This window comes from Podarcis vaucheri (genome assembly GCF_965113315.1).
Source record: "Podarcis vaucheri genome assembly, chromosome: 10".
Lineage (NCBI taxonomy): Eukaryota > Metazoa > Chordata > Lepidosauria > Squamata > Lacertidae > Podarcis > Podarcis vaucheri.
Window position 1 is genome coordinate 4,672,351 of NC_138748.1, and position 27,496 is coordinate 4,699,846.

The 27,496-nt window shown below is 41.8% G+C and overlaps 2 protein-coding genes across 5 annotated transcripts in view; one reads left to right on the forward strand and one right to left on the reverse strand.

The window, feature by feature from the left end:
- STK38L (serine/threonine kinase 38 like) overlaps positions 1-27,496 on the forward strand; it is a 502,631-nt gene that overhangs the window by 352,006 nt on the left and 123,129 nt on the right. The gene's annotated exons all lie outside the window — the stretch shown is intronic.
- The window catches only part of INTS13 (integrator complex subunit 13), a gene marked incomplete at its 5' end in the record, with an annotated part of 29,488 nt that continues 5,678 nt past the window's right edge, over positions 3,687-27,496 (reverse strand). For 3 of the 4 annotated variants that reach the window (XM_082240114.1, XM_082240117.1, XM_082240116.1), the window contains 16 exons: positions 3,687-3,940; positions 4,921-5,056; positions 7,576-7,715; positions 8,381-8,611; positions 8,888-9,038; positions 9,820-9,994; positions 10,939-11,117; positions 15,774-15,863; positions 16,493-16,582; positions 17,827-17,911; positions 19,665-19,688; positions 19,829-19,957; positions 20,728-20,818; positions 21,849-21,929; positions 22,611-22,813; positions 24,711-24,785. In XM_082240114.1, the coding sequence (XP_082096240.1) occupies positions 3,901-3,940; positions 4,921-5,056; positions 7,576-7,715; positions 8,381-8,611; positions 8,888-9,038; positions 9,820-9,994; positions 10,939-11,117; positions 15,774-15,863; positions 16,493-16,582; positions 17,827-17,911; positions 19,665-19,688; positions 19,829-19,957; positions 20,728-20,818; positions 21,849-21,929; positions 22,611-22,813; positions 24,711-24,785 (1,920 nt within the window). In that variant the 3' untranslated portion in view covers positions 3,687-3,900. The remainder of the gene's footprint in view (positions 3,941-4,920; positions 5,057-7,575; positions 7,716-8,380; positions 8,612-8,887; positions 9,039-9,819; positions 9,995-10,938; positions 11,118-15,773; positions 15,864-16,492; positions 16,583-17,826; positions 17,912-19,664; positions 19,689-19,828; positions 19,958-20,727; positions 20,819-21,848; positions 21,930-22,610; positions 22,814-24,710; positions 24,786-27,496) is intronic. The other variant, XM_082240115.1, reaches the window with a different exon arrangement.

A 27,496-nucleotide genomic window follows, 5' to 3' on the forward strand; every position in this document is an offset into this window, starting at 1 on the left:
CAGGCCAGCCAGGGCTGCTCCAGACCCCCCCCCCCATCTCTCCCATCGCCGCTGGAGGGGTCATGGAGGCACTGAGCCCGAGAGGCGGGTAGCCAGCCAGGGCGCACCTACCCAACCTCGCTGCTCTCTCCAGCTTCCTCCCGGTCGGGCCAGCGGCTCCACCTCTTCCTTTGCCTCTTTGAGCCGCTTAATTCCCAGCAAGCGATTAGCAGGCTCGGATCGGATCCTGCGGCAGGCGGCGCCTCCACCTCCTCCTCCTCCCGGCTTTGCTGCTGCTGCTGCTGCGCAGCTCTTTTCCCTCCACCGACGGCGCGCTGCGCCTTGGAGAGGTTCCCGCTTCCTTGAGGGGGGCCGGCCAAACGGAGACGACGACCCCCCACTCCAAACAAGCCTCGATTGCTTGTCCCTTCCCTCTGGACTCGCGCCCCCCCAGATGTTGCGCCCGGTGCGGCTGGCACCCCTGGCACCCCCCATGCTACGCCACTGGTTTCTTGTGCCATTCAATACACAAAAGATTATCTGCAGCCCCGTCTATAGCAATACATGTTTAAATTGCACACACTAACCCAAACAACTGATCAAGGACAACCATACAGTGGTACCCCGCAAGACGAATGCCTCGCAAGACGGAAAACCCGCAAGACGAAAGGGTTTTCCGGTTTGGGAGACGCTTCGCAAGACGAATTTCCCTATGGGCTTGCATCGCAAGACGAAAGCCCATAGGGAAATGCTGGCGGTCGGGAGCAAAGACTTTCGCCCACAGCCGGCCTTCAGAAGAGGACCTCTTCTGAAGGCCAGCGGGGGGCAAAAGTCTTTGCTCCCCCCGCCTGCCTCCCCCCCCCTGCCCCGGGCGATCTTAAAATGCTGGCGGGCGGGAGCGAAGCGTTCGCTGCCGACCCCCAGCATTTTAAAATCTCCAAGGGACAGCAGAGAAGTCTCTGTCCCGGGGAGATTTTAAAATGCTGGGGGTCGGGAGCGAAGCGCTGCCGACCCCCCGCATTTTAAAATCTTCCCGGGACACGGGGAGATTTTAAAATGCTGGGGGTCGGCAGCGCTTCGCTCCCGACCCCCAGCATTTAAAAACGCTGTTCCGAAGGGGGGGCGGGGACACCTGCCCCAGCCGCCCCACTTCGGAAAGCTGTTCCGAAGTGGGGAGGGGGGGCGGGGACGCCTGCCCCAGCCGCCCCACTTCGGAAAGCTGTTCCGAAGTGGGGCGGGGGGGCGGGGACGCCTGCCCCAGCCGCCCCACTTCGGAAAGCTGTTCCGAAGTGGGGAGGGGGGGCGGGGTCGCCTGCTGCAGCCGCCCCACTTCGGAAAGCTGTTCCGAAGTGAGGAGGGGGGGCGGGGACGCCTGCTGCAGCCGCCCCACTTCGGAAAGCTGTTCCGAAGTGGGGAGGGGGGGCGGGGACGCCTGCCCCAGCCGCCCCACTTCGGAAAGCTGTTCCGAAGTGAGGAGGGGGGCGGGGACGCCTGCCCCAGCCGCCCCACTTCGGAAAGCTGTTCCGAAGTGAGGAGGGGGGCGGGGACGCCTGCCCCAGCCGCCCCACTTCGGAAAGCTGTTCCGAAGTGAGGAGGGGGGGCGGGGACGCCTGCCGCAGCCGCCCCACTTCGGAAAGATGTTCCGAAGTGGGGAAGGGGGGGCGGGGACGCCTGCCGCAGCCGCCCCACTTCGGAAAGCTGTTCCGAAGTGAGGAGGGGGGCGGGGACGCCTGCCCCAGCCGCCCCACTTCGGAAAGCTGTTCCGAAGTGAGGAGGGGGGGCGGGGACGCCTGCCCCAGCCGCCCCACTTCGGAAAGCTGTTCCGAAGTGAGGAGGGGGGGCGGGGACGCCTGCCGCAGCCGCCCCACTTCGGAAAGCTGTTCCGAAGTGGGGAGGGGGGCGGGGACGCCTGCCCCAGCCGCCCCACTTCGGAAAGCTGTTCCGAAGTGAGGGGGGCGGGGACGCCTGCCGCAGCCGCCCCACTTCGGAAAGCTGTTCCGAAGTGGGGAGGGGGGGCGGGGACGCCTGCCCCAGCCGCCCCACTTCGGAAAGCTGTTCCGAAGTGAGGAGGGGGGGCGGGGACGCCTGCCGCAGCCGCCCCACTTCGGAAAGCTGTTCCGAAGTGGGGAGGGGGCGGGGACGCCTGCCCCAGCCGCCCCACTTCGGAAAGCTGTTCCGAAGTGAGGAGGGGGGGCGGGGACGCCTGCCCCAGCCGCCCCACTTCGGAAAGCTGTTCCGAAGTGGGGAGGGGGGGCGGGGACGCCTGCCCCAGCCGCCCCACTTCGGAAAGCTGTTCCGAAGTGAGGAGGGGGGGCGGGGACGCCTGCCCCAGCCGCCCCACTTCGGAAAGCTGTTCCGAAGTGAGGAGGGGGGGCGGGGACGCCTGCCCCAGCCGCCCCACTTCGGAAAGCTGTTCCGAAGTGAGGAGGGGGGGCGGGGACGCCTGCCCCAGCCGCCCCACTTCGGAAAGCTGTACCGAAGTGAGGAGGGGGGGCGGGGACGCCTGCCCCAGCCGCCCCACTTCGGAAAGCTGTTCCGAAGTGGGGGGGGACACCTTCTGAAGGCGGGCAGGGGGCGAAAGTCTTTGTCCCCCCTGCCTGCCTTCCCAGGGGCTTTTAAATCGCCCCGGACAGCGGAGAAGTCCTCCGCTGTCCGGGGCGATTTTAAAATGCCGCCCGCCAGCATTTTAAGATCGCCCCGGACAGCGGAGAAGTCCTCCGCTGTCCCAGGGTTTTTTAAAATGCTGGGGGTGGGAAGAAAAGCCCTTGTCCCCCCCCCCCAGCCTTCAGAAGAGGTCCGGGGACAGACTGTCCCCGGACCTGGTCTGAAGGCGGTTTCCCTAGGAACGCATTAATTGATTTTCAATGCATTCCTATGGGAAACCGTGCATCGCAAGACGAAAAAACCGCAAGACGAAGAGACTTGCGGAACGAATTAATTTCGTCTTGCGAGGTACCACTGTACTTAAATCTTTACAGTGGTGCCTCGCAAGACGAAATTAATTCGTTCCACGAGTTTTGTCGTCTTGCGATTTTTTTCGTCTTGCGAAGCACGGTGTCGGGAAAGTTTTGGAAAAGCTTCAAAAATCTTTAAAAAAGTCTTTAAAAATCTCAAAAAAGGCTACCACACCGCGTTCTATGAGTTGCTCCTCGAAGTCAAGTCGCAACTGTATTAACGGTGTTAAGAAAAAGGAAACAAACTTGCAAGACGTTTCCGTCTTGCGAAGCAAGCCCATAGGGAAAATCGTCTTGCGAAGCAGCTCAAAAAACAAAAAACCCTTTCGTCTAGTGAGTTTTTTGTCTTGCGAGGCATTCGTCTTGCGAGGTACCACTGTATTTCTTATTATCTAGGACTGGTATAAGCAGTTCAGCATTTTAGATAGCATTTTATTTACGGAATGTGCTTTATAATCTTTTTAGCCTCAAAACAATTGTGTGGGGCAGGTCTCTGTTACCCTCAACTGCCCCTTCTTTAATGGAATTAAGAGCCCATTGTTTATCACTGTTCTGTCATTAAAACCAAGACACTGTGTCCAACAACAAATGTCTTTATGCAGCACTCTCCTAAAGTACAATCTCCTAAAAAGTTTTAATGTCTCTAAAAGCGCACCTGAAAACAAAACCCAGGTAAAAAAAAAATACTGTGTTTCTCCAGAGGGAATAAAAAACATTTTAAAATTCATTTTTTTACAAAGACCTTACTAATAGTTGGAAATGAAGTCTTGCTTTATTTGATCCTAGAGTAAAAAGGGATTTGGGACAAATGATTTACACATTTAATATAATATTGAGATTTTCTATTTTTATAGAAAAGTGCTAAAAATAGGGGAAAAACAATCAAAGCAACTGAAGTTTGAATCAATTTGAATCAAGAATAAAATGTTTATGCAACATAACAAAATATAATTCTTAGATTCCATTTTCACTGCCGGCTGGCTTTCCCATTTTCTGTTGTTTCCATTCTGAAACAAAGCAAATAAACAAACAAACAAATAAATTTTGCCTTAAGAACATTCTAGTAATTATTTTTAAAAAAATTGGCATTCCCCCGCCCCAGATTTTTCTATTTACAACCAAATTGATTAGTACGTTTCAAAAATATTTATGCTATATTTATTCCTAGACTAAACCTGACCCAACTGCATGCATAACTAATTGCCAAAATAACACGTGTGTCTCTTAACCTTTCATCATTATTTTGAGACTGCAGAAGAACAAGATAAACTGAGGAAAACAAGTTTGCTTACTCCAATTTTGTTTTGCTTACTAAAACCCTATTTCTGATTGTCAGTTTGCATTTCTTGGTGCAGAAACTATTGATCTGATGTGTAGAGATCTTTCCTATTCTAATTAATTCAAGAGGGTTCTCAAAGTTTCTCTATGTGAAAGAAGCAAGCAGAAAGTTCATGATGTTTGGGTTATACCTTCCGAGAAGCTGAGTGCAGCTGGTTTACACTGGTTCTCTTCTCTCTTCTGTCAGGGTCATGTTGACTATAAAAATAGGCCAGAAGGAGTCTGGGTTTCACTTTCTCTTTCTATCTCTTTTCCTTCTGTGCAGTGTTCTGTACATAGTATGTTTGGTGTTAAGGTTTATTGTAAGTCTTATTGTAAGTTATTGTAAGCTTAAGTGAAGTCTGCTGCAACTGGATTTCTTATGGATTGTGCCAATCCTGAATGTATTGGATCTGTGACCATTATGCTCATTTGCCTTCAGTAGCAGTAAAGCTCTACTGGATCAAATATTAATTGCCTCTGGCCTATTTTCTGGGAATCCTGCAACATGTTTAAGTTTTTACTTTGCTAACTATATGCTGCAATCTGCTCTGGATCAATACTGAGTAGAATTCCATGACACTGATATAATTATAAATATGATATTCAGACAGTTTTTGGCTAGTAAAAAAAAATCACATCAAGTAACATGCTATTTAGTAGTACAAACCCATTCTCGTCTTTAAGATGTTGATATAACTCAGCTTTGTTGTTGACAGAGTTCAAGCGACCAGTAAATTCCTGATGTTTCCTAGAATTTGCCGTGTTAATTCTGTTGCTCCATAAAGACAGGAGAGAAACTGGCCCTAGGTTTGGTAAACACAATTTAAGTACGTTCAATAGTTTTCATTCAAAAACTCACACAACAAGCAGCATACATGTTACAGATACATGAACACAGCTTTTCCCTTTGTTCATATTTCACCAGCAGTGGATCCAGGATAAATAGCACCATCATTTCTAACAGACCAGGGAATATCTAAAAGCAACCCACATTTAATTCAGAGACAAAATCCAAAATTAAGTATCAGTATAATTCATCACAGGGACAACAAAGCCTACAGACTTTCTTCAACCCAACTGGTTTCTCACAACACTAGTTTCTCAATGAAAGTACAAAACAATAACGATTTCACTTCATAACTAGGGACAGACATTTTTCACAATTATAGTCAAACCTCGGTTACTGAATGGCTCTGTTTTGGAACGTTTCGGCTCCCAAATGCCGAAAACCCGGAAGTAAATGCTTCTGTATTCAAACGTTTTTTGGAAGCCGAACGTCTGACATGGCTTCTGCTGGGTGCAGGAAGCTCTTGCAACCAATCAGAAGCCGCACCTCAGTTGTCAAACATTTTGGAAGGCGAACGGGTTTCCAAGAACAGATTAAGTTTGACAACCGAGGTCTGACTGTAAGTGAAAAAGCTCTGCCAGTTGTATTATTTCTGTCACTTCTTAGTCATATTTTGTAGACACAAGGATGTTTATTGCAGTTCTATCAGTGTAACACCCTGATCAGCAACAATGGGTCACTGAGTTGGGAAGAGGAAATGGGGTCTGGCCCTTCCTTGTGCTGGCAAGGCCACCTGTCACTGTTCTCGAGCAGCAGTGGGCACTTTCTTGGGCATCAAAATTGTAGAGTTGGAGGGGACCAAGTGGGTCACCAAGTCCAACCTGCTGCAATGCAAGAATCTTTTGCCCAAATTGGGGCTTGAAGACACAACCCCGAGATTCAGAGTCTCAAGTTCCAATGACTGAGCTATCTAGGGAAGATGAGAGGGAAGAATGAGGGGTGAAGAGATTCTTCTGCATAGCCCTTTGGCAATGCTGATTCCTATCTTGCAAAGACAGAAATGGCTCACAAAGCTGAAAGGGAAAGGGGAACAGGAAAGTACGTAAGCAACAGGATCCCTCCTGCTGCCATGCCTTCAAAGGCATGGGGGGGCGTCATTTTTTTGAGGGGGCACAGCAATCTTATCCCTGTTTACCTAGGAGCAAGTCTCACTGAACTCAATACATAGGATGCTGCTGAAAATGAATTGGGTTGGGGGGATTGAGATTGTGGCTAAACCTGATTTGAAGGGTGGCTTGAAGGAAGGCGATTTATTTTTGTGCTCTGTTTTGTTGTGCAAGTTTTCTCCTGCCTCCTTGCAAAAGATATTTCATCAGGAGCTGAAAGGTGCTACCTCCTGAATGGTAAATTGGGATTCTTACAGGAAATTCAAGGAAAGAACACACGCTTTATACAGAAAATATAGCATTTCAGAAAGAAACCTTAATCTTCATACAGCAATGTGTATGTATATTCCTGTGTTAACTGGGACTGCCTAGTAAATTATTTCTTCTTATTCTTCATTACATTTTTATGCCGCATGTTCTCCAAAGGAGCTCAAGATGGTGCACATGGTTCTCCTCCCCATTTTATCCTCACAACGACTCTGTGAAATGGGTCAGGCTGAGAGATGGTGAGTGGCCCAAGGTCACCCAGGGAGCTTCAATGCCCAGTGGGGGTCCAAAACTCTAACCATTGAGAGCACTGCTTAGCTTTGTAGAGCTAAGCAGGGTCTGGTATGGTTGGTTTCTAATTGGGTGGGGGACAGCATGTTGAGAATTCCTGCCTTGCAGGTTGGACTAGATGACCCTTGAGGTCACTTCCAACTCCACAATTTGATGATTCTAAGTTTTGTAGGGTCTTTAAAAGACTGGTCATTGCAAAAAGCACATTGGACTGGTGTTGTGAATCAGTATGTTAAGCTTTTTAATTAACCCCTTTTGAGGTTGCAAATAAATGTTTGTGTTAGGCCATCACCCCGTTCACCCTCTGCCCAGTCCATGGGGGGGGGGGAGAGTGCAGCACTTGCCCCCCCCCCCGTGCTAGACCACTTACATGCCTCTCTCCCCACAAGAATACTTGTTACATGGCAGTACTTCTTTGCAGAGAAATTTAAGAATATTTGTGTCACTTCTTCTGAAGGCATCCTGCAAGCATAGTTTGCATTCTGTAGCCCCAGATATACGGTTCTTTCATTCACTTCGATTAAAACAACATTGGCAGCATCCAGCAGATATACAGGCCTATGTCTTGTTGAAGTTATTCTTCTTCCACCCAAACAAGCAGGTTTTCTAGTTATTTACAGCACAAAAGTCACTCTAACATTTACACTTTATAAAGAATTTTTTTATTCTCCAAGGTTACTGGGTGGTATTGTTGTTGTTTTAAAAAGCTTAATGTTAGGTCACACATGATGATGCACCTCAAATCAGTTTTTAACTTTTTTTTCTTTCTTTTTTTAAAAAAAAACTTATTTGGCAATTATTCAAAATCTACCTTTAGTTTTTTCAATGGTTGGAATTTCATCCACTGCAACAAGGGGCTTTTTGTTTGGTGGCTCAGGAGAATCAGGTGAATCTTTTATTACTTCTGCCTCTGCTAATTCCTCTTTTTCACGCTCTAATAAGCCTTTTAACCTGCGGAAATAAATAAAAAGAATTACCACTGCAATTTCAACACCAACAGTTCCATTTAGTAAGTTGTGAGACAGTGATATTACCTAGAGAATCAAAGAATGGGCCAAAAACGCTGGAGACTTGCGCTGAAAAGAGGTTGTTATTTAACAAACTATGTTGGGAAGAAATTAGAATTAAATCTATGGACAGCAAATTACTATATTTCTGTTACTTTTGAAGCATGAATAACTGCTTAATTTGTATTTTTTTTATTAAAGCCAGCTTTTCTTTCTTTTTTAGTTTAACCTTTCAGTTCCCAGTGTGTGTAAACACACAAACATTCATGAGGTAAGCACATTATGCTTGTAGGCAAATTGCAGAATACACATTCCACAAACACTTTTTGATACTTGGAACTAGCATGAACCTCAAGTAAAAGGTAAGGGCAGATGTAGCCTGGGTTCTCCCCTCTGCTGATGGGGGGTTCTTGAACAATTTTTTAAAGATACTAATACTTTCTGGAGAGCTCCCATTCCATGCTTTAGGCTTCATACTAGAGTCTCCTTGCAACAGGCCAAAATCAACTCTTTCTAGTGGTGCTGAGACAAAGAAAATCTGCCTGTCACTCCTGCCGTTTATATAAATATAAAACCTGAAATAAAATTCTATTGGTCCTGATAAAGCACCTTTCTGATTCCTGCCAGGATTTTTCTGGTTCATAGTCTTTTCCTGCTTTCTCTGACTTTTCTTCTTTTTCTTCTCTTTTCCTCCCCCGTTTCTTGCGCTCCTCTTCTTCAGGTGGTTTGCTTCTGCAAGCCAGAAGGCACTCCAAAACTCGTTGATGTTTATCCGAGTTGGCTATGTGTGCTCTAACAAGAGTCTCCAGTTCATTCCACATGATCCTGTACTGTTCATCTCTATTGAAAAAGACAACATGATTTGATTCTTATCTACACAAATTCTCCAATCTCAAGTATCTAATTTATCCTCACTTCTATTTTAAGACTTCTAGATTCATTTCCACAATTTATTCTGGAATGGACAAACTTCTGAGTAAAAAATAATTTTTAATGCAATACCTTTGATGTATGTGGTGCATTGCACAATAAATGAGTAAAAAGGAGAGGAGCAAGCTGGTAACTTCTGCTTTCGAAATATAATTTGAGTTAAATGTACCAAAAAGTCATATTTACCTTTTAGGGCCCTTTCCTCTTGTTCCAACTGTTGATATTGGCAGTGGGTCATTTTTTCTTTCCATGTCTACTAAATTGTAAATTGTTTTCTGACAATTGAGGACATCTTCATCTGTCAATGCTTCCTTCACAATAACACTGGCCAATGGCACTACCTATGAGATCAAAAGAAAACAGATGTTCTTCATGAACACAAGAAAAACTTGCTGAATCAGACCCATCTAGTCCAGCATTCTGTTCTCACAGTGAACAAGCAGCTGCCTGTGGGAAACCCGCAACCAGGACCCAATGTGGTTTCCACCAACTGGTATTCTGAAGCCTCTGACCGTGAAGACAGAGCAACTCCATAAGGGAGAGCCTTATCCTCCATGAACTTGATGGCAGTGAAATCATTATATGCTGAAGAGTTAACAATGCAAGTAACCAGCAGGAAGCCATAAATTGGTTTTATTAAGACACCCAAATTCATTCCATCTAATAGCTCAGTGCCCTTGTCCTGACAAAAATGGAGCCAAAATGGGTTCAAGGAGGAGTCCGCTTGCTTGGAGGAACCTCAAGTTTTAAAGAAGTATCAATAATAATGATAATAAAATCATTAAGAGGGGGCAACCTCTCCCTCAAACTAAACAGATCAAATAGCACTGAATACGTTCAGTGAACCCTAGAAACCACACAATACCAGAAGGGGGAAATAACCCTGAAATCTTGGGAGGTGTAGAAAGAACAGTGAACTTGATTGCCTGAGCCCCCAAAAAGCTTAAGAGTATTCTTGTTAAGGGCTGAGGAGATATTGTAACATTTTGAAAGTACCACGTGCATAGATTAATATTAAGCAAACATTAAATGCATAATGCATTCCCAACCATATTTAATTGCCTATTACCATGTAAAATGTGGTTTAGGCCTGGGGTTTAAAAACAATCCACAGTCACCTACTGCTTGCATGTTGAATATAGTAGTCTGTGAGATGATCATGGGCCAGTAGCGAGTATGCTTCTCTAGCTGATCTTTGGCTCGCTCCAAGGGAATCTCAAAACTTTCATCACTCTTGTATCTGGGTTCCAGAAAAGGAGTAAGCCTGTTTTCCCGCATAAATTCACCAAAATCCTAAATAAACAAACAAGATAAAAGGAGAATTTTTCCTAACATTTCATGATTACTGCTCAATTATAATATCCCGTCTGATCATCATATATTACATGCAACTTAGCTTAAATAGGCTTTTTTAGTTTTCAATATCAGTGCCAAATCTTACAGTTGTTACCAGCAGGGAAAGTTTAGCTGCACAAAGTTTTGAAAAGTTTTGAAACATTCACACATTAAGTTGCTAAAATACTGAGCAGAAATCTTTTAATGAAGCCATTTCAGATCCTGTAAGCGTTGCTCAAGATTCAAGCAACACCTATTTAAAGCTGAGATCACATAGCACAAAATGGCACAGTGAAGAAGAAAAGTTGTGTTTTGTGAGCTTCAGAGTGGATGTTGTTGACTGGAATTTCTTGAAGTACTGTACAGTGGTACCTTGGTTTAGGAACTTAATCCATTCTGGAAGTCCGTTCTTAAACCAAAGCGTTCTTAAACTAAGGCATGCTTTCCCATAGCAGCGGGGGACTCAATTTACAAATGGAACACACTCAACAGGAAGTGAAACATGTTCTTATTCCAAGGCAAAGTTCACAAACCAAAACACCAAGCTGGATTTTGGGCCAAGGACAACTGAGACCTCCGATTATAATAGAGCCAAATCAGTTTAAAAACCAACCATTTATTGCTTGCCCAGATCCCACAAAAACCTGTTGGTGGCCCCAATTTCAGTCCAGAGGAATGAAAACTAAGGTTGCCTTCAAAGTCCAGGTTATTCTGTCATTCCTCAAAGGAGGAATTAATCAGTTTCACTTTTTCTTGAAATTTCTAGAAAAATAGGCCCCGCTTCCTTTTTCCCTGTCCCTTGATTATAAGCTCCCCTCCGTGACATTCATACAAGGGTTCTGCCTAGCCTTGTGGCTGTGAGAGGATAATGGCTTAAAGAAAAAAGACATAAAGACATTTACCGTAATCCTGTAGTCTGTGACTCTGCCACCACATCCTTCACTGATTGAAGGAGGATCTTCCAAAATGGATCGAGAACTGCTTAGAACATGCAGGAAAATCTCTCCTCCGTGGCTGCTAAGCATATGACTCATTACTTTAGAGCCAGACTTCCGTGGTTGTTCCAACAACACAGAACGACCTATTGAAAGAGAAATTGATTCATTAGTTACTTAAAAATTCTACAATATACCTGGTTATCCAGTTGTATTTTTAAAAGGGACATTAAATTATTTGTAGGAAAGGACGTTTCCATTTGTTTGCATTATTAAAAGATTTTTTTTTGCCTACTTTCTGAAATTGATCCCACCCACCCCCCTTTCCCCTGCCTCCTGCTCGCCCATCCCACCCCTTAGCAGCCAAGTGAAGTTTTTTGATACTGGAAGAAGCTGACCAAGAATATCCTTGAGCTAGTAGATTATGCAAGCACAAATTACATTTTAAAACAAATATTTATATCAATCACTTGCTGGAAAAGTAAACTTACAAGCTTTGGAAATTGTGTCTTAAGAGTGGCAAACATTGGACTTCCGGGTTGGTGCCTCCGGCAATGGCGGAATTCCTCTGATCGGGAGGAATTTGCCCTGTGGGAATTTGGGTCTGTACCGCCACAGCGGAGGCGGAGACCCGTAAAAATCACAGGCGGGAGAAGCCTGTGAACGTGGGATTCGGCGGGCACCTTTTGCGCCTCCCCTACTCGCGGGGAAACCCGGTTTCGGGGATCCGAAGCGATGTGGGGTGAGTGGCGCGGTGCTTCGAATCGTCTACTTCTTCCACGGAGCGAAGCCGCATAGCTGTTGTCGGAGAGCACTGACTTTTTCCTGTGGACAATTTGACTCTAAAGTAATTACCCGTGAGTAGAGCTGAATTGGGAAGAATTGGATTTTTAAACGTTTAATCTGGCATCGAAACGGGGAGGTTCAATACAGGAAGTCCGCCTCCCCCTTTTGTAGATAAACTGAAGCAAGAAGGCTGCAAGCTAAAGTCTTGGAAAGCCTTTTGTAAAAGACTAAATTTCCATCGGTAAAGAACTAAACCCCCCCCCCTTTTTGGAGACAGGAGAAGAGGGGGGAAGTGGTGGACTGAATATGCCTGTAGGAGTTAAGAGAGTTAAAATACCGCCGCTCTGACCCTGGAAACGGGCTGCTAGCAGGATTGATGTTTTTTAAAACATCCATTGACAGTGTTTAGAACGTTCATTGACAGGTAGCTAAACAAGAGAATACATTGTTTCTACTGTCTCCGGTTGTTTTCAAAAAAAGGAGGAAAGTAACTGAAAATTGAAACTAATTTTGGATTATTGAAACTGTGTTTAAAAGAGGACATACTGACTGATACAAATAGAAACTGTTTTCCCCTAGTGGAAGCTTTTGAAATTGGTTACTTTACAGGAGCTGGGCTAGGGGAATTTCCAGCTGCAAGATAAAAGTGTGAGACTTTGGAATTGACCTTGAATCTCTTAAGTGTTATGGCAAATGGAAAGGAAAAAACAGACGGGATGTCGACAGAAGAGGCCTTAGTGGCTGCATTATTGAAAATAAACGATTCGCTGGAACAACTTCACAAGAAAACAGACGTGATAAATGTGAAAATGGATGCTGCAAATATTGAAATTGACTTAATCGTAGAAAGTTTAAATAACTTGGGACAAAAGGTGAATACCAATTCAGAAACTGACACAGGAATCTACTCTGATACGGCAAACTGCAAATGAAGTCAGGGAAAAAACCCTTGCTGCTGAATCTAAAGCAATACAACTGGAGAGGAGAGTCCCATCCATACAAAGGCAACCTGATGAACACAAGCTGACATTCGTTCTGATTGAACTTAAAGAAGAACAGATGAATTTGAGGACCAGAGCCCTATCTGAACTGGAAAAGGAAAGCTTGACAGAGTTTCAGGAGGCAACAGGACTAACATCGGTTGAGAAAGAGAGGTATTTGGGGGTTAGTATGACCGCCAAAAATGTGAATCTGTTGAAGGATAGCTGTGAAGGATGTTGGATTGAAGAGAAGGGGGATTTGGAAATATGGACAAATCAGAAGTTGTTACTGTTGGGCCGAGTTACTGTGGTGGGGATGAGGGCTGCTGTGTTGCTGGGGATGTTGCTTTTGTTTCAAACATTGCAAGCTTTGGATGGGATGGTTTGTTTCAGGAGGTGGCAGAGGGATGTTTCTAGAGTTGTTTGGCAGGGCAGGAAGCCTCGAGTAAGATATTGATGGATGCCAAAGAAGGAGGTGGACCTGCCCTGCCAGACCTTTAAATTTTGTTGTGAACCATCTCCTTTTTGCTGGTTGAGAGAATGGCTGCTTCTTGAAAGCACTGAAGTGCTAGACAATGGCAGACGAAGTTGATGGACTATATGGAATTGGCGGAAATGACTGGCAAGATCCGAGACCAGGGAGAAGAGTCGGTGGAAGATTGGAAAAAGTTTAAAGACTATTTATAGAAATATTGTAAAATTAAGGAATGTTAGAAAAATGTTGGAATGAAGTTATATGGCTTTAGTAGAAATGTCATAAGGAATTAAGTATAAATAGATTAATAGAAAATTAAAGGAAAAATAAGGCAAGAATGTGTTAAGATAATTATAGGATAGAAAACAGAGTAAGATGGAAAGGAATTGCTGAAACAATTAATAGAAGTGGAATACAAAAAGGGAGGTGTGAGGAGGTCGCTGGAAATAAGTGAATGAAATATAAGATATTGAAAATGTTTGAGGTGTTTTTAAATTGTTTTGTTTGTTTTTGCTTTGTTTTGTTAGTCCATGTAGCGTTTTTGTATTGTATTTGTATTGTTTTTTCTCTTTTCTTTTTTGTTTGTAGTGTTGTGTTGAAAATGTTGAAAAAGTAATAAATATCATTTTTTAAAAAAATAAGAGTGGCAAACATTATGCTGAAATTAAAATCGTGGCTTCAGTTATGTGGCATACACCTAAAGGTACCCCTGCCCGTATGGGCCAGTCTTGCCAGACTCTAGGGTTGTGCGCTCATCTCACTCTATAGGCCGGGAGCCAGCGCTGTCCGCAGACACTTCTGGGTCATGTGGCCAGCGTGACAAGCTGCATCTGGCGAGCCAGCGCAGCACATGGAACGCTGTTTACCTTTCCGCTGGTAAGCGGTCCCTATTTATCTACTTGCACCCGGAGGTGCTTTTGAACTGCTAGGTTGGCAGGCACTGGGACCGAACGACGGGAGCGCACCCCGCCGCAGGGATTCGAACCGCCAACCATGCGATCGGCAAGTCCTAGGCGCTGAGGTTTTACCCACAGCGCCACCCACGTCCCCAAATACACCTAAGCAGTTTAAATTCCAATCTCTGTCCCTAACAGTTCCTATTTCTGTCCTTGGTATTAAAATCAGGCTTGGGATTAACCCAGGAGCATCATTTTATATTTGTGACTGTTTGGTACACTAGCAGAAGCCAATGTTGAAAAGCAGCTTATGGTTTGTCTGGAAGGTGTGGAGAAAAAAACACCTGCTTCAAGAAAACAAGAGCTGTATCGAACTAAACCCTTGTATGGACAGAACAACTTCTGTGAGTGCACCTTAACTTGCCCTCCCCCTCTTCCCAGTCTCCCCTGGATTCTCCCCAAACTTCAGGAGCAGATTGGGAAGAGGGGTGAAGTTGCATTGTGCTCACAAAATTCCTTCAAGCATGCAGTGATTTAGTCGAATACAATCCTAAGAATCACAAGTGTACTTAATTGTACAGCTCATGGCATCATGGCCAGAGTTCTTAACACAATGAGACATTTTCCACATTCAAATAATCAAGGAAATCCTACCAGAGACAAAAGCAAATCTTTAGTGGGAAGCAGCCCATATTTTAGGCAAGGCAACATAGATATTGCAAGCAGAAGTTACACTTCCTGAATCTATGCAACTATAATAATAATAATAATAATAATTTATTATTTATACCCCGCCCATCTGGCTGGGCCTCCCCAGCCACTCTGGGCGGCTTCCATAAAAACCAAAAATACAATAAAAGAGTATAAATAAGCACTTGTGTATTATGATCAGACAATATGACTGAATACAAAGTTTCCATTTTGTAAGGCCCCAGCCAGGATGCTCGGGGGGGGGGACCAAATATGGGGGGCTCTGGGTGCCTGGGGTCTTGCAAGGCCTTGGACAGCATCTCCAAGGCCTCAAAGATGCTTTCTGAGGCCTTGCAAGAAGCAGATTTCTGGTGGCACCGGAAGTTAGATTCAGACGTCTAGGAAGGCCTCAGACACCATCTCTGATGCCTCTTGCCTCAGAGGTGCTTTCCGAGTTCTTGTGAGGTCTCAGAACCTAACTTCTGGTACCATCGGAAGTCAGATACTGAGGCCAGGGGGCCCAAGTGAAATGACGTCACATTACAATGTGACATCAGCACATCACACATGCTGGGCACCCATAACCAGGGGCCTAAGTTGGCGCCTCTGGTGTGTGTGGCGCGCGCATGCGCACGTGCACACATGTCCACACAACCAAAACTGGTATTTGATCAGCTCAGTATCATTAAGGACAGTGGCTTGAAATGGAAGTCAAAGTGTAGCCAACAGAAAGCACTACACAGCTGAGCAGTCAAATGAAAGAGGCCAGGCTCCTATTATTCATTCCAGACCTGGGCAATCCAGAGACTTCAAACTGCCTACACTTCAAGCAAGTTCCTTGGCCTGAGTGTACAGCATTCCAGAAGACTCACTAGGGTAGATTTCACATTGTATAGCTCTGAGTTCAAACCTGAATCCAGAACAATTAAAATAAAATATATTTTTTTCTGATTTTTTAGCCAGAAAGTATTTTACCGTTAAGGAGAAAGTTGGTAAGGCAAGAAGAAGGCCGACTATTTACATCTACAGGTGATATTCTGAAAGCTCCAGTACAATAATGAAGTTCTAAAGGGGGGAAAAGGGGTGGAGAGGAAGAGAAACTTTAGTTTGATTACAATACAGAAAAAATACCTAATTCATAAAACAAAAATTAAACACCATAGAATGTAATGAACATTAACCACACTGCAAAACAAGCAAAACCGATATTGGTGGTAATGTAAGTGGTATAGAAGCAAAAACAAACAGTGATCTTCGTGCACACATACATGAAGAATATGTCATTCAGTTGTGCAATAACAGGGGCTTTCATATGCTCCCCAGCACAATAATAGCTTCCAAGTGTATATGGTTCATTTTTGCACATTCTTCAACATCGTTTTGAGATGACGCTTTCATGTAAGCTCACATATTCTCCATTCAACACTCATTAACTGCAGTGTATATCTGATAATTTTAAGTTATTTTGACTCTCTCTCTTTTTAATTAAATCTCACAAAATTATAGGAGTTCAGTCATGAAACAAAGATCAAACTGTCATATTTGAAACAAATTAATGAGGCACAGGTCTCCTGACTATGTGCAATGCATGATCAATGAAAAAACAGCAAGGTGGAGGAAAAGAAGAAACAATATTGTTAGCATTATGCAGTTCATGGACATATCTGAGAGAGAGAGAGAAAAGGGGCACTTACCAACACTGTTTGTTCTTGGTGTACACCATTTTAAAGTTACAGTTTCTTTTAATGCACCTTCTTTGCTACTACCACCCATATGATTATCACCTGCAAAACAACATTTGAGATAAATGTAAGTACACAATTTAGTAAAACACAGAAAATAATAGAAGTCAATATACAATAGCAAATGAATATCACAACCAATTCATTTGCCTGTCGCCTTGTTGGTGATTAACTCTTTCAAATCCACTGAAATCCTACTTTGACATCTTCAAAGCAATACTCTGCCCTATAACTGCTATATCTGTACTAGATCCCTGGTATTATTTTTCGTTCCAAAAATTTTCAGTTTTCCTCAACATTTAAATTGCATCATCTTTCCCATTTTAAAAATTCCTTTTCACACCTTCTATACCTGTAATTATGGGACGCGGGTGGCGCTGTGGGTTAAAGCCTCAGCGCCTAGGGCTTGCCGATCGAAAGGTCGGCGATTTGAATCCCCGCGGCGGGGTGCGCTCCCGCTGCTCAGTCCCAGCGCCTGCCAACCTAGCAGTTCGAAAGCACCCTCGGGTGCAAGTAGATAAATAGGTACCGCTTACCAGCGGGAAGGTAAACGGCGTTCCGTGTGCTGCGCTGGCTCGCCAGATGCAGCTTTGTCACGCTGGCCACGTGACCCGGAAGTGTCTCCGGACAGCGCTGGCCCCCGGCCTATAGATGTGAGATGGGCGCACAAACCCCAGAGTCTGTCAAGACTGGCCCGTTCGGGCAGGGGTACCTTTACCTTTACCTTTATACCTGTAATTATGTACATAACTGAGGCAACTTGTGTGCCTTCCATTGTTGGGTATCAACCCTGAATTGATACAGCTGGGACCAGAGAGAGGGTCTTCTCCCCTAACCTTATACTGCATACAGCATTGATGTCTCACATCGAACGTAACAAATTTGTAGAAAAGACTATGACCTGCAAACAGAGACAATGCACATACTTTTGTAACCCAAGAAAATCTTTAATAAAAAATATCCAAACGAACAATAAGTGGAGTTCTGCTCAGTAAATAGAGCTTTCCCACCTCTTCTTCCTACATCAGCCTTTTAGATCCCAGCAAAGAAGCCACACTCAACAGTTGGGAACCCTTGGAACAATACGGGATATGGAGCTGAAGATGGGAAATTGGAGGAGGGTTTTTGCTTGTGCAAGAAGCTCCATAGAAGTTAACCAATAAGCGTTCAAAAAATCATAAATTCTAAAAGCAGTCCCAAAATACAGCCTTAATATCCACAGTTGTAACTATGTTATATCTCAGATTATATTATTATATATTATCTATATTATTTGTTCTACTCACCACTTTTTAAAAAGTCTACGTGTGCTTCCTTGTGATGAAGTAGTTCCACATCATAATTGGCAGATGTATTGGCATGCTGCTCTTCCTTTTAAAGAAACACACACACACGTGTGTGTGAAAGAAGATTAGTTTAAAAAAAGAAACAAAAGAATACAAGGATAATTTTATGTTTTGCCTTTCAATATAAGACTGCAAAAGGAAAAAGAACACTTAGACATGAAAGCATTAATGAGTTGGAATTGAGGAAATTTATTGAGTTATTGACTTCTTTAATGATCTAGCAGCTTATAATCATAAACAGAACAATCTTATGCATGTTTTCTCTAAAGTAAATCCCACTGTGTTTAATGAGGCTTACTCCCAGTAAGCACACATGCTTGTATCCTTCAATTACTTTACTTATATTACTTTTTTAAAATAACTACAATGAATGTTCAAAATCCAATGCCAAATTAAGATGTGAGTTCATTCAATAGCCTTGTCCTTGTTTATTTCTACACATAAAATTAAGTAGGAATGCAATATAAAAACCGATCCAACACCCACTTCCATTCAGAGATAAGTTATCCAACAGGGAAGTATTTTCATTTCATAAGCAATGAACAGTAATTATGATTATAACACCACCATCAGCAGGTGTAGCCATTTCTCATTTTATGGGAATTTCTTTCACTTCAGGTTAAGAAGAGAAACCACACATAGTCTTATCTGGCTTCCACAGCTGGATTAGCAGCTACTATGGTTCAAACTGCATGCATAAGGGTAAAAAGATAAAAGGAAACACCAACTTTTAAATAGTTGAGGCAGATTAGCAAACACCACATATGGCAGATTAGCAAAAGAAATTCACTAGGACTTGTTTTTGAATAAATAATACAAAGGGAACCCAACATATATACTATTACTAGAAACAACAAAAGGCAAGAAGAGAAAGCACAGCAGCAGCACACAGGTCAGTAAGTTGCAAACAAGGTATTTGCAAACATAAAACATTCTATGCGATGGTTCACTGAAATTTAATTCAAATGGCCAGGGTGCATCATTCACAAAAAAATGTAACTGCTGCCTTAGGTTACACAATCCAGGCAGTACAATTAATGTTCAGCAAAAACAACAACAACCACACACAAACCCCACTGTTTATTAGTGTTACAATGCTTTTCCTTTTGTGCATTCTTTTAACCAATACAAATACTGGGTATGTTCTTTCCAAATAGTGCTCAATTACAACATATAATTGAAATTTCAGGCTAATAAGGAGGACAGTTTCTCCAATGGCCACTGCAGGGCCAAGTAAGGCCAATAATAAAAGGAAACCCCCCACTAGGGCTGCAATCCTAAACATGCTTACTAGGGAGTAAGCCCCTATGAACACAGTGAGATATACTTCTGAGTAAACATGCATAGGATTACACTAAGTATTAGTAGGGAGAATGTCAAAGCCAGGTAAAGGGCCACATTTTTTAGAATATCTCATCAAAATTGTTTTCCTATTTCTACCTTTCTTGCTGAAATAGCACTAAATCGCTTGGGATTTATTTATTTTTTAACTCCTGTGTGTTTCTTCTACTTGTTACAAACACCTTTATGTTGGAAGGAATGCATGGAAATGACACAGAGGAAAGAAAGGCTCACTATGCCACTAAAATGCACAAGGGGCAGAAATTTCTAACACATGTATTAAAAACAAAAGAATCACAGACAAAGTAATTTGAAGCTAACTAGACTACATTTATATAAAATAAAGGAAAACAAATACTACTTTCATAATTGAATGAATTGCTGAAAAGTCATTTTGTTCTGTGATCCTTTTTTTCTCCTTCATAAAATTTACTAACCTGGTCACAGACATTGAATGTGGGCTAATAAAAAACAGAAAAAATATGATATGGAGAGAAAAAAACAAATGTAAAAATATCATTAAATAAACTTTAAAACCATTAAACAAATTTAAAAGAAACGGTGCAGCTACTTCAGCACAGAGCTGCTGACACAACCTTACCTTCATGGGGATGTTAGTTATAGTGGTTGAAGCCAGATCAAAATGCTGCTGTACTAAAACATTCAGTCTGGTGGCCAGATGCCGTCCAGCCCGAACACTATGTACTTCGCTGGTTAAGACAGGAGAGAGCTTTTTAAAAAAAGACAAATACACACATACACACACAGAATACTCAGTAGCAGCAATTATGGTATGGCAGCATATACTTCAGTAAGAACATCTAGATAAGAACAGGAAATTTTTTATCTAGTGAATGGCCAATCTGTTAAAATGTATAATCTTCTATTCACAGATAAATCTCTGAAAATGTGGTCCTAGTCTTTTATATAATATACCCTCTGCAACTATACCCTCTTCCAGGACTCACTCATTCATACAGATCCCATTCACGCAAAGGTCTCATTGTCAGATTGGTGAAGGATAGCCAACTTCTTTAGCCCATGAAGTTTCTGGCAGATATTATAAAAGCATGGAATTAAATCCTGGATTATGTGAAACCCTTCTTTACATATTACAGTAATCTCACAATTTATGCACTTTTAACTTGTGTACATTCAGTTTATGTGCTTGGCAAATAAAAATGAAAATATTTTTTTAAAAGAGGCTGGAAAAGGGAAGGCATCCAGGAAAAAAGACTGGCAATCCCACCCGCCATTTAACCCAATGTGTCTTGACTATATGTGATTTTGGTTTTATCACTCCAGAACATAATGCCCACGTAAATTGTGGGCTTTCTGTGCTAGAGGCAGGCAAGTCATTTCTTTTACTCCACTACAGTACCAACATTTTCCTGTTAACAAAAAATATTTAATTTTACATGTATGCAGCATAAACACAGAGATAAAATTCTAAAGACACAAAGTGCTATATAAAGTTATGCAGTAATTTAAAAGCCTTACCTCTTTTTTAAGATGATCCGACACAAGACTTTCCTCACCAACAGGGTAAGTGTGAATTAAGACCAGCTCACATCTCTGGATCTGCATAAGACTAAAAAGCACAAAACATTCTGTTACCAAGGCAGTAATGCCACATCAACTGCACAATACCTAGCATTCAGAAACTTTTAACTTATTTCATGAATATGAAGCCAGACAAAAGCACTGATTGTAGTATAGTACAGTTAGCACACACTGAAATTTCAATTTCTTGATATACTTTCAGGATCACGCTTCCATTTCCTGTAAGTAAAACACACAATTTAAATTTTAAAGATTTGTAACTTGTAATAGATGGTCATGATGATGCCAGATATATTGTTTGTATGTGTCAATTGTAAGCCAAAAATGTTAACAAAAATGATTATGGCCCATTTTTCTTGTCTGAACCCGTAAGTTGTTCAAATTCTCCCAAATAAGACAGCAACATGATTTCATGCAATATCCTCTGTTGTTTCCATTGAGTCAGGAGTGTGTAGTTTTATGTGCTTAAAGAAGCTTTAGTGCAGTCTTTTAATAGAGAAGAGTCATTCCCAAATATAAGGTATCTTTGGGCTTTTGTTTGCTCACCTACTCTCATGAACAAACAAATGGACTGCAAGGTATATTCCAGATGCTTTACACAGAATCTGTCCCACTTTTTCTCACTAGGGAATACTTGACTACCATATCTCACAATACATGGGGCGTAGAGTACAAGATGCTTCTGACAATGCTTGTAAAATATGCTAATGAAAGGTGAAAATAAGGTTTTAGTAAAAACAAACTCCATGCAAGGCACTCTCATCTTTCTCTCACCTAGGAGCATAAGAATGCTGTCTTATAACTTCAGTCCATTGAACCATTTAATTCAGTAATATCCACATTGACTGCCAATGACTTTCTTAGAGTTTCAGACAGAAACCTCTCTTATTCCTTTCTACAGATGCAAGCGATTAAACCAGGAAGCTTTTGCATAAAAAGCATGTGCTTTACACTGAGCCACAGCCTCAAAAGGTCTCACAAATTCCATTTTTAGCGCCACAAATACAGAATTCAGTAAAATTATGCATTCAAATGGATTAACTAGTCTGCATACTTACTGATCTGAATTAGCTGCTAGTTTGTTGTGTTCATGTATCGTTTCCTGGACAAACTCCTCAAGCATTCGTACATGGCTGTCACTGGAATGGAGGAACACATTCATCTTAGAAAAAATTGTTGAAAATCAACTATCATGAGAAAATATGGTAATTCATTTATTATTACAATTGGTATTTACAATGATGATACTGTAGTATTGTTATTCTAACTGCTAAAATTATATACTGTGTACCTCTATGTGCTACATTCTATAATTTTGGATAAAAACATTTTTAAGAACTTGAGAGCCATAGTTCATATCGGAATTCCGGTCTTTATTATCTGAAGAAGTGTGCATGCACACAAAAGCTTATATTCAGAACAAATAAATAAATAAATAGTCCAGGAGAACCTTCGAGACCAGAACAAACTTAGTTGGTCTCTAAGATGCTACTGGACTATTTGTTTATTTATTTCTCTATTCCACAGTTTGCAAAATAGAAGTGCATTTCCCTCCTTATGAGGACAGCTAAGAGAAACAGGCATTTGACAATTTACTCTAATTTTGCAATAGACACATGTTGCTTGCCATACTTTCTACTTCCCCTCTACTCACCTCTGTAGCAACACAGATGGTCACTGTCAGACTCTGAACATGGGTTAATTTTTCAGCAGTCTTCCACCAATATATTAATATGCAAGAAGTCTTACAGGTAAAACAGAACCTAAAAAGCTTTGCTAAGTTATAAAATTGTTACATTAATACAGGAGGTGCTACAAACCTCTTTGCGTTAGTAATGCAGATTATTCGTCCTCTGTTTCCAACACGGTCAGCATTCTCCATTAATAAGGTTCGGGCCTCATGTTGGTATTCAGTAATTTTGCAGAGTGCCTCTACTGCTGCAACTAAGCCATGAAGTATACTGCAGCATTCAGGGTCTGCACGAGGATTGGGAGGTCCAACAGCTGCTAAAGCGGCCATTAACTGATTAAAAAAAAAGTTTTGTTGCAATCCTAGTTCTTATTACTGAAGAGATCATGTCACAAAAACAAGTTATTCCATACACAAAAGCACATTGACAAGAAAAGTGCCAGAGGTTTTCCACTATACTATATTGCTATAAAGCATCTAGGTCTATTATCCTCTTAAAATAACAATGCACATTTTGTCTGCATATATCTACAAATAGCTAGATCATTAATCTCTAGGGATATAAACTGCTATGACCCCAAACAAATTCTTTTTCCATAAAGTGCCTAACCATGGCTACTCAAAAGTAACTCCTAGTGAATGTTAATGGAGCTTACTCTCGGAGAAGTGGGGTTAAGATTGCAGCCATAGCCAATAACAATGGAAAATTAATAGAACAAAAACAATGAAACCCTGACAACATTTAATACAAAAAATTACTTCCCATTTAATATTTGTGCTCTATAAATAACATTTTAACCATTAACCCAGATCGTATTTGCTTTCCATCACTTTTATACTTGGAATCACTCTCTTTACCTGTCATGAAATTAGAAGCAAATTGGATTTTCCCATAAATGATGAATTATTCCTAGACTTTGCTGATGAAACTTTCTTTTGAAGCATAGTATAATAACGTGTAGGGATGTGCTAGAGACTAGTTCTCAGTCCCATAGATAATACATATGGGCTGGAGCCAAAGATTCTCTTCTTCCATTGGAAAAGGACTCCTTTCATTGGAGGGAGAGAACTTTTTGATTTAATCCTTTGTTATTTTAAAAAATATTTTAAATATTTCAGATACACAATACTGAACATGGTTGGGATGTTCACTGGTCAAATATGATCAAGTAAGAACTCAGTTGGCTGCTTGTTATTATTATTTTCATTTAAAAATAGTTTATTTGCCACAGTATATATTTCAAACATTCTCATAATCTTAAAAACCAGAAAATAACACGCCATGTGTTCCAATCTCATTAAAAAGGAGTACATTATATCTGCAACAATTTGAAAGGTTAAAATGTATATTTCAGGTGTTCCAAACTATGTTACCCCTCCAAACACTACTCCCACATGTTCCTCACTACCTATGCGTTCAATAAAATCGTTTTCCTTTTGACCTCTTGCTACCTGCAGTTTCCATGTTAGCTTTTCCAACAAAGCTATCTGCCAGACCGCTTCATACCACTTAGCCACAGTTGCAATGTTTTCCATGTTCTGGCTATGGTCGTTCTTGCCGTGGTCAATAAATGGGTTATAAGATCTTTATTTCTAATTCTTGGTGAGCCCTGACTATACAAATTAAGCGATGCCAGTCCTGGGGACATAGGAACTGTCTGCCTTGAAATCAAATATATGTCTGCAAAGATATTTCCCCAGAATTTTTCTATTTTTGAACACTCCCACCACATATGTCTGTATGTCCCCCTTTTCACCATGAACCACATAAGCGTAAAAAATGGCTGGCATCTGCACTGGATGCCAATTATTATACTGTACTGCAAGCTATCTACAGTTTAATTCAAATTCAACTCCACTATCTGCAGTAGCCTCAGTCAGACCTTTGAAAAAACTCAAATAGTCCAGGCTGATTCTATTTCAGTATTGGACTAAACAAATCAATTGAAAGAGGAAAGGAATAAGACTTCATGGTGCCTCAATATCCCCAAAAGATGAATACAGGATAGGGTGAAGAAATAACTTGCATCTATGTAGACCCTTCCCACATTTTGGCTCTCCAGCAAATAGTTAAGGGTAGCTTTATAAATCATTTTTAGGACCCACGTTATTTTTGTGATTGTAAGTTGTTTTAAACTGTTTTTAATATTGTGTTTTAATGTTGTTACCTACCCTGGGATCTTAGTTACTATAATTTATTATCTGCCCTTAACCCTAACAAAAATCATACCTCTTGCAAACTTTGATCTTCTTGGTTCCAAGAGTTTAAGACATTTGCTCCAGAGTCACTTACAATGAAGTTCACCTGAAAATTTACAAAGCACAGCTTAAGAAAACATTTTTAAATCTTGATACTGTAACAATTAACACTATCCATAGGGTCAGGGAACACATGCTGAATCTTCAAGCTCCTCCCAACAAATTATAATGGTATTACAAAAAGATGAGCTGAAGATGCTGGTTCACATAACACACTAAGCCAAAGCTTGGCTTAGCATAAATGTGCACAGAGAATCTTGGACCTGCTTTGCTCCTCCCAGGTCCCTTTGCTGCTGCACTGCATCAATGTTTAACTCTTGGTTTAACTCTCATTAATAGCAACCTGTAACCACAAAGTCTGACGAGGAGAAAACCTAACCACAAATCCCAGTTTGGGTGGCACGCTATGTCAAGCCCTGGCTAACTTGATTCAACAATTCCCCCCCCCCCCAGCAAACAAATCTCACTGCAGCCAACTAAAGACAACCAATCACACCCTGCTCCCCCCCCCACCTCTCTCACTACCAAGAAATAATAAGCGAATGGGGGGGGGGACCTACCCAAGTGATGGTGACAAAACCCCCACACATATATTAAGTAAAAGAATATGTTTTGCCACCCCAGTACCCCTCTCTTTTCTTCTCCAAACTTATACTGTATACAATACTAATGTCTCCCAACAAATGTAATTGATCTGTAGAAAACACAACATGAAAAAATACAACGCACATACTGTTGTAGACCAAGAAAATAGTTAATAATTTTTTAAAAAGGACCAGGGAGCAGCAAAGCTTTCGTGAGCTCCTCTCCAGGGGCATATGAGATCTCAATAAGCCAAGGTTTCACTGAGCATGTCATACAAACCATTATGTTAAAAGCTAAAAAAGTCATTGTGTCCCCTATGTTTCATAAAAAATTGAGTTGAATTTTTTTTTTGAAATAACCTGTTATTCCTTCTAGTGATGTGTCAATAATAACTAGTTAAATGAATGTAACTCCTATCAGCAAGAGAAGTTGAAGCTCTGAAAGCTTATACACACACTGTAAAATCTAATAGTAAGAAGTCCCATTAATCACAATGGATAATTTGAATTTGCCTCTACCAACAGCTGTATGACTGTAGGTAAAGGTAAAGGTACCCCTGCCCGTACGGGCCAGTCATGACCAACTCTAGGGTTGTGCGCTCATCTCACTCAAGAGGCCGGGAGCCGGCGCCGTCCGAAAACACTTCCGGGTCACATGGCCAGCGTGACGAAGCTGCACTGGTGAGCCAGCACCAGCACCGCACATGGAAATACCGTTACCTTCCCGCTATAAAGCGGTCCCTATTTATCTACTTGCACTTAGGGGTGCTTTCGAACTGCTAGGTGGGCAGGAGCTGAGACCGAACGACGGGAGCTCACCCTGCCACGGGGATTCGAACCGCCGACCATACGATCAGCAAGTCCTAGGCACTGAGGTTTTACCCACAGCGCCACCCGCGTTCCCTGTAGGTAGTAAAGGCCTAATTATTCTACTTTAGAACATTCAACTGGCAAAGATAAATTGCTGCAGAGAATCTAAAATGAGAAAGGTATTGCCACTTTTAATATGCCAAACCCTTCATCTAAACAACTACAGTGAGGGGGGTGGTCTGGAACTTTAGTACAGCAATGCTAATGTTTTTATTCTGAATTATTTTATTTCTATTCTGATTTCATTTTATTTTTATTTATGTTAGTGTATGAAATTAATTTTAGTAATTTCATCTGTTTTTATTATATTTTATATAATTTTGGTAAATCACCTTATCATATCATTTTATTAAAATCTGAGCACAATATGAACATTAAAAAAAATATGAAAGGGACTAACAGGGGAGGATGCCTCATTGAACATAGTGGAACAATTCTGAGTACAGGCATACCTTGTTTTATCATGCATTGCTTTATTGTGCTTCACAGATACTGCTCCTCACAAGGATGTGGGTGCAGCCACAGGCACCCTGGCTGCTTCCAGGGGAGGGAAGCCACCCCACTTCTGGCCATGGGAGTGAAAGTGGCTGGTTTTTCCCTGCCCACCCCTGCAGCCAGAGTGGCTGGGCTTAAGAGACTACAGTATAGTGTAAACATAACTTCAATTGCACTGGGAAACAAACAAAAAAATGTATGACACACTTTATTGCAATATTCACTTTATCGCAGTGGTCTGGAACCAAACCTGCAATATCTCCAAGGTATGCACAGGATGTGCAGTGAATTGCATGTCAATCATTACTGAAAGCTGTAACTAATTGTATTTCTTAAGTGTGAAGAAAAATGTGGTAGCAAGTACCAAATTCAAAATACAGATTTCTATTCAGTGTTTTTTAGAAAATAAAATGAAAGCGTTGCCAGTTTCTACTAACACAATGTTCCCATGGCTATGGAATGGGTTGAGCTTACCATGGCTACCAATTCTTTACAAAATATGGTTACTTCCATACCTTTGCAAACTTATTCATCATCTCTTCTGTATCTCTCACTATCTTCAGTTTCAGCAATTTTGTCTTAGGCACCAATGTAAATGCAGGCACAACTGTACTTTACACAATACTAAAATCAAAAGACCAACAAGAAATTGTGCAACTGCATAAGGTGGCCAAAGATCAAGATTGCAAATTTCAAGAAGCACTAAACTGCAATCATGACCACTAAAGTACAAATCCTACAGAACTCAAGAGTAAACATAGTTATGATGCACTATTAGTGTAGACTCCCCTAAATATAAAATATAATT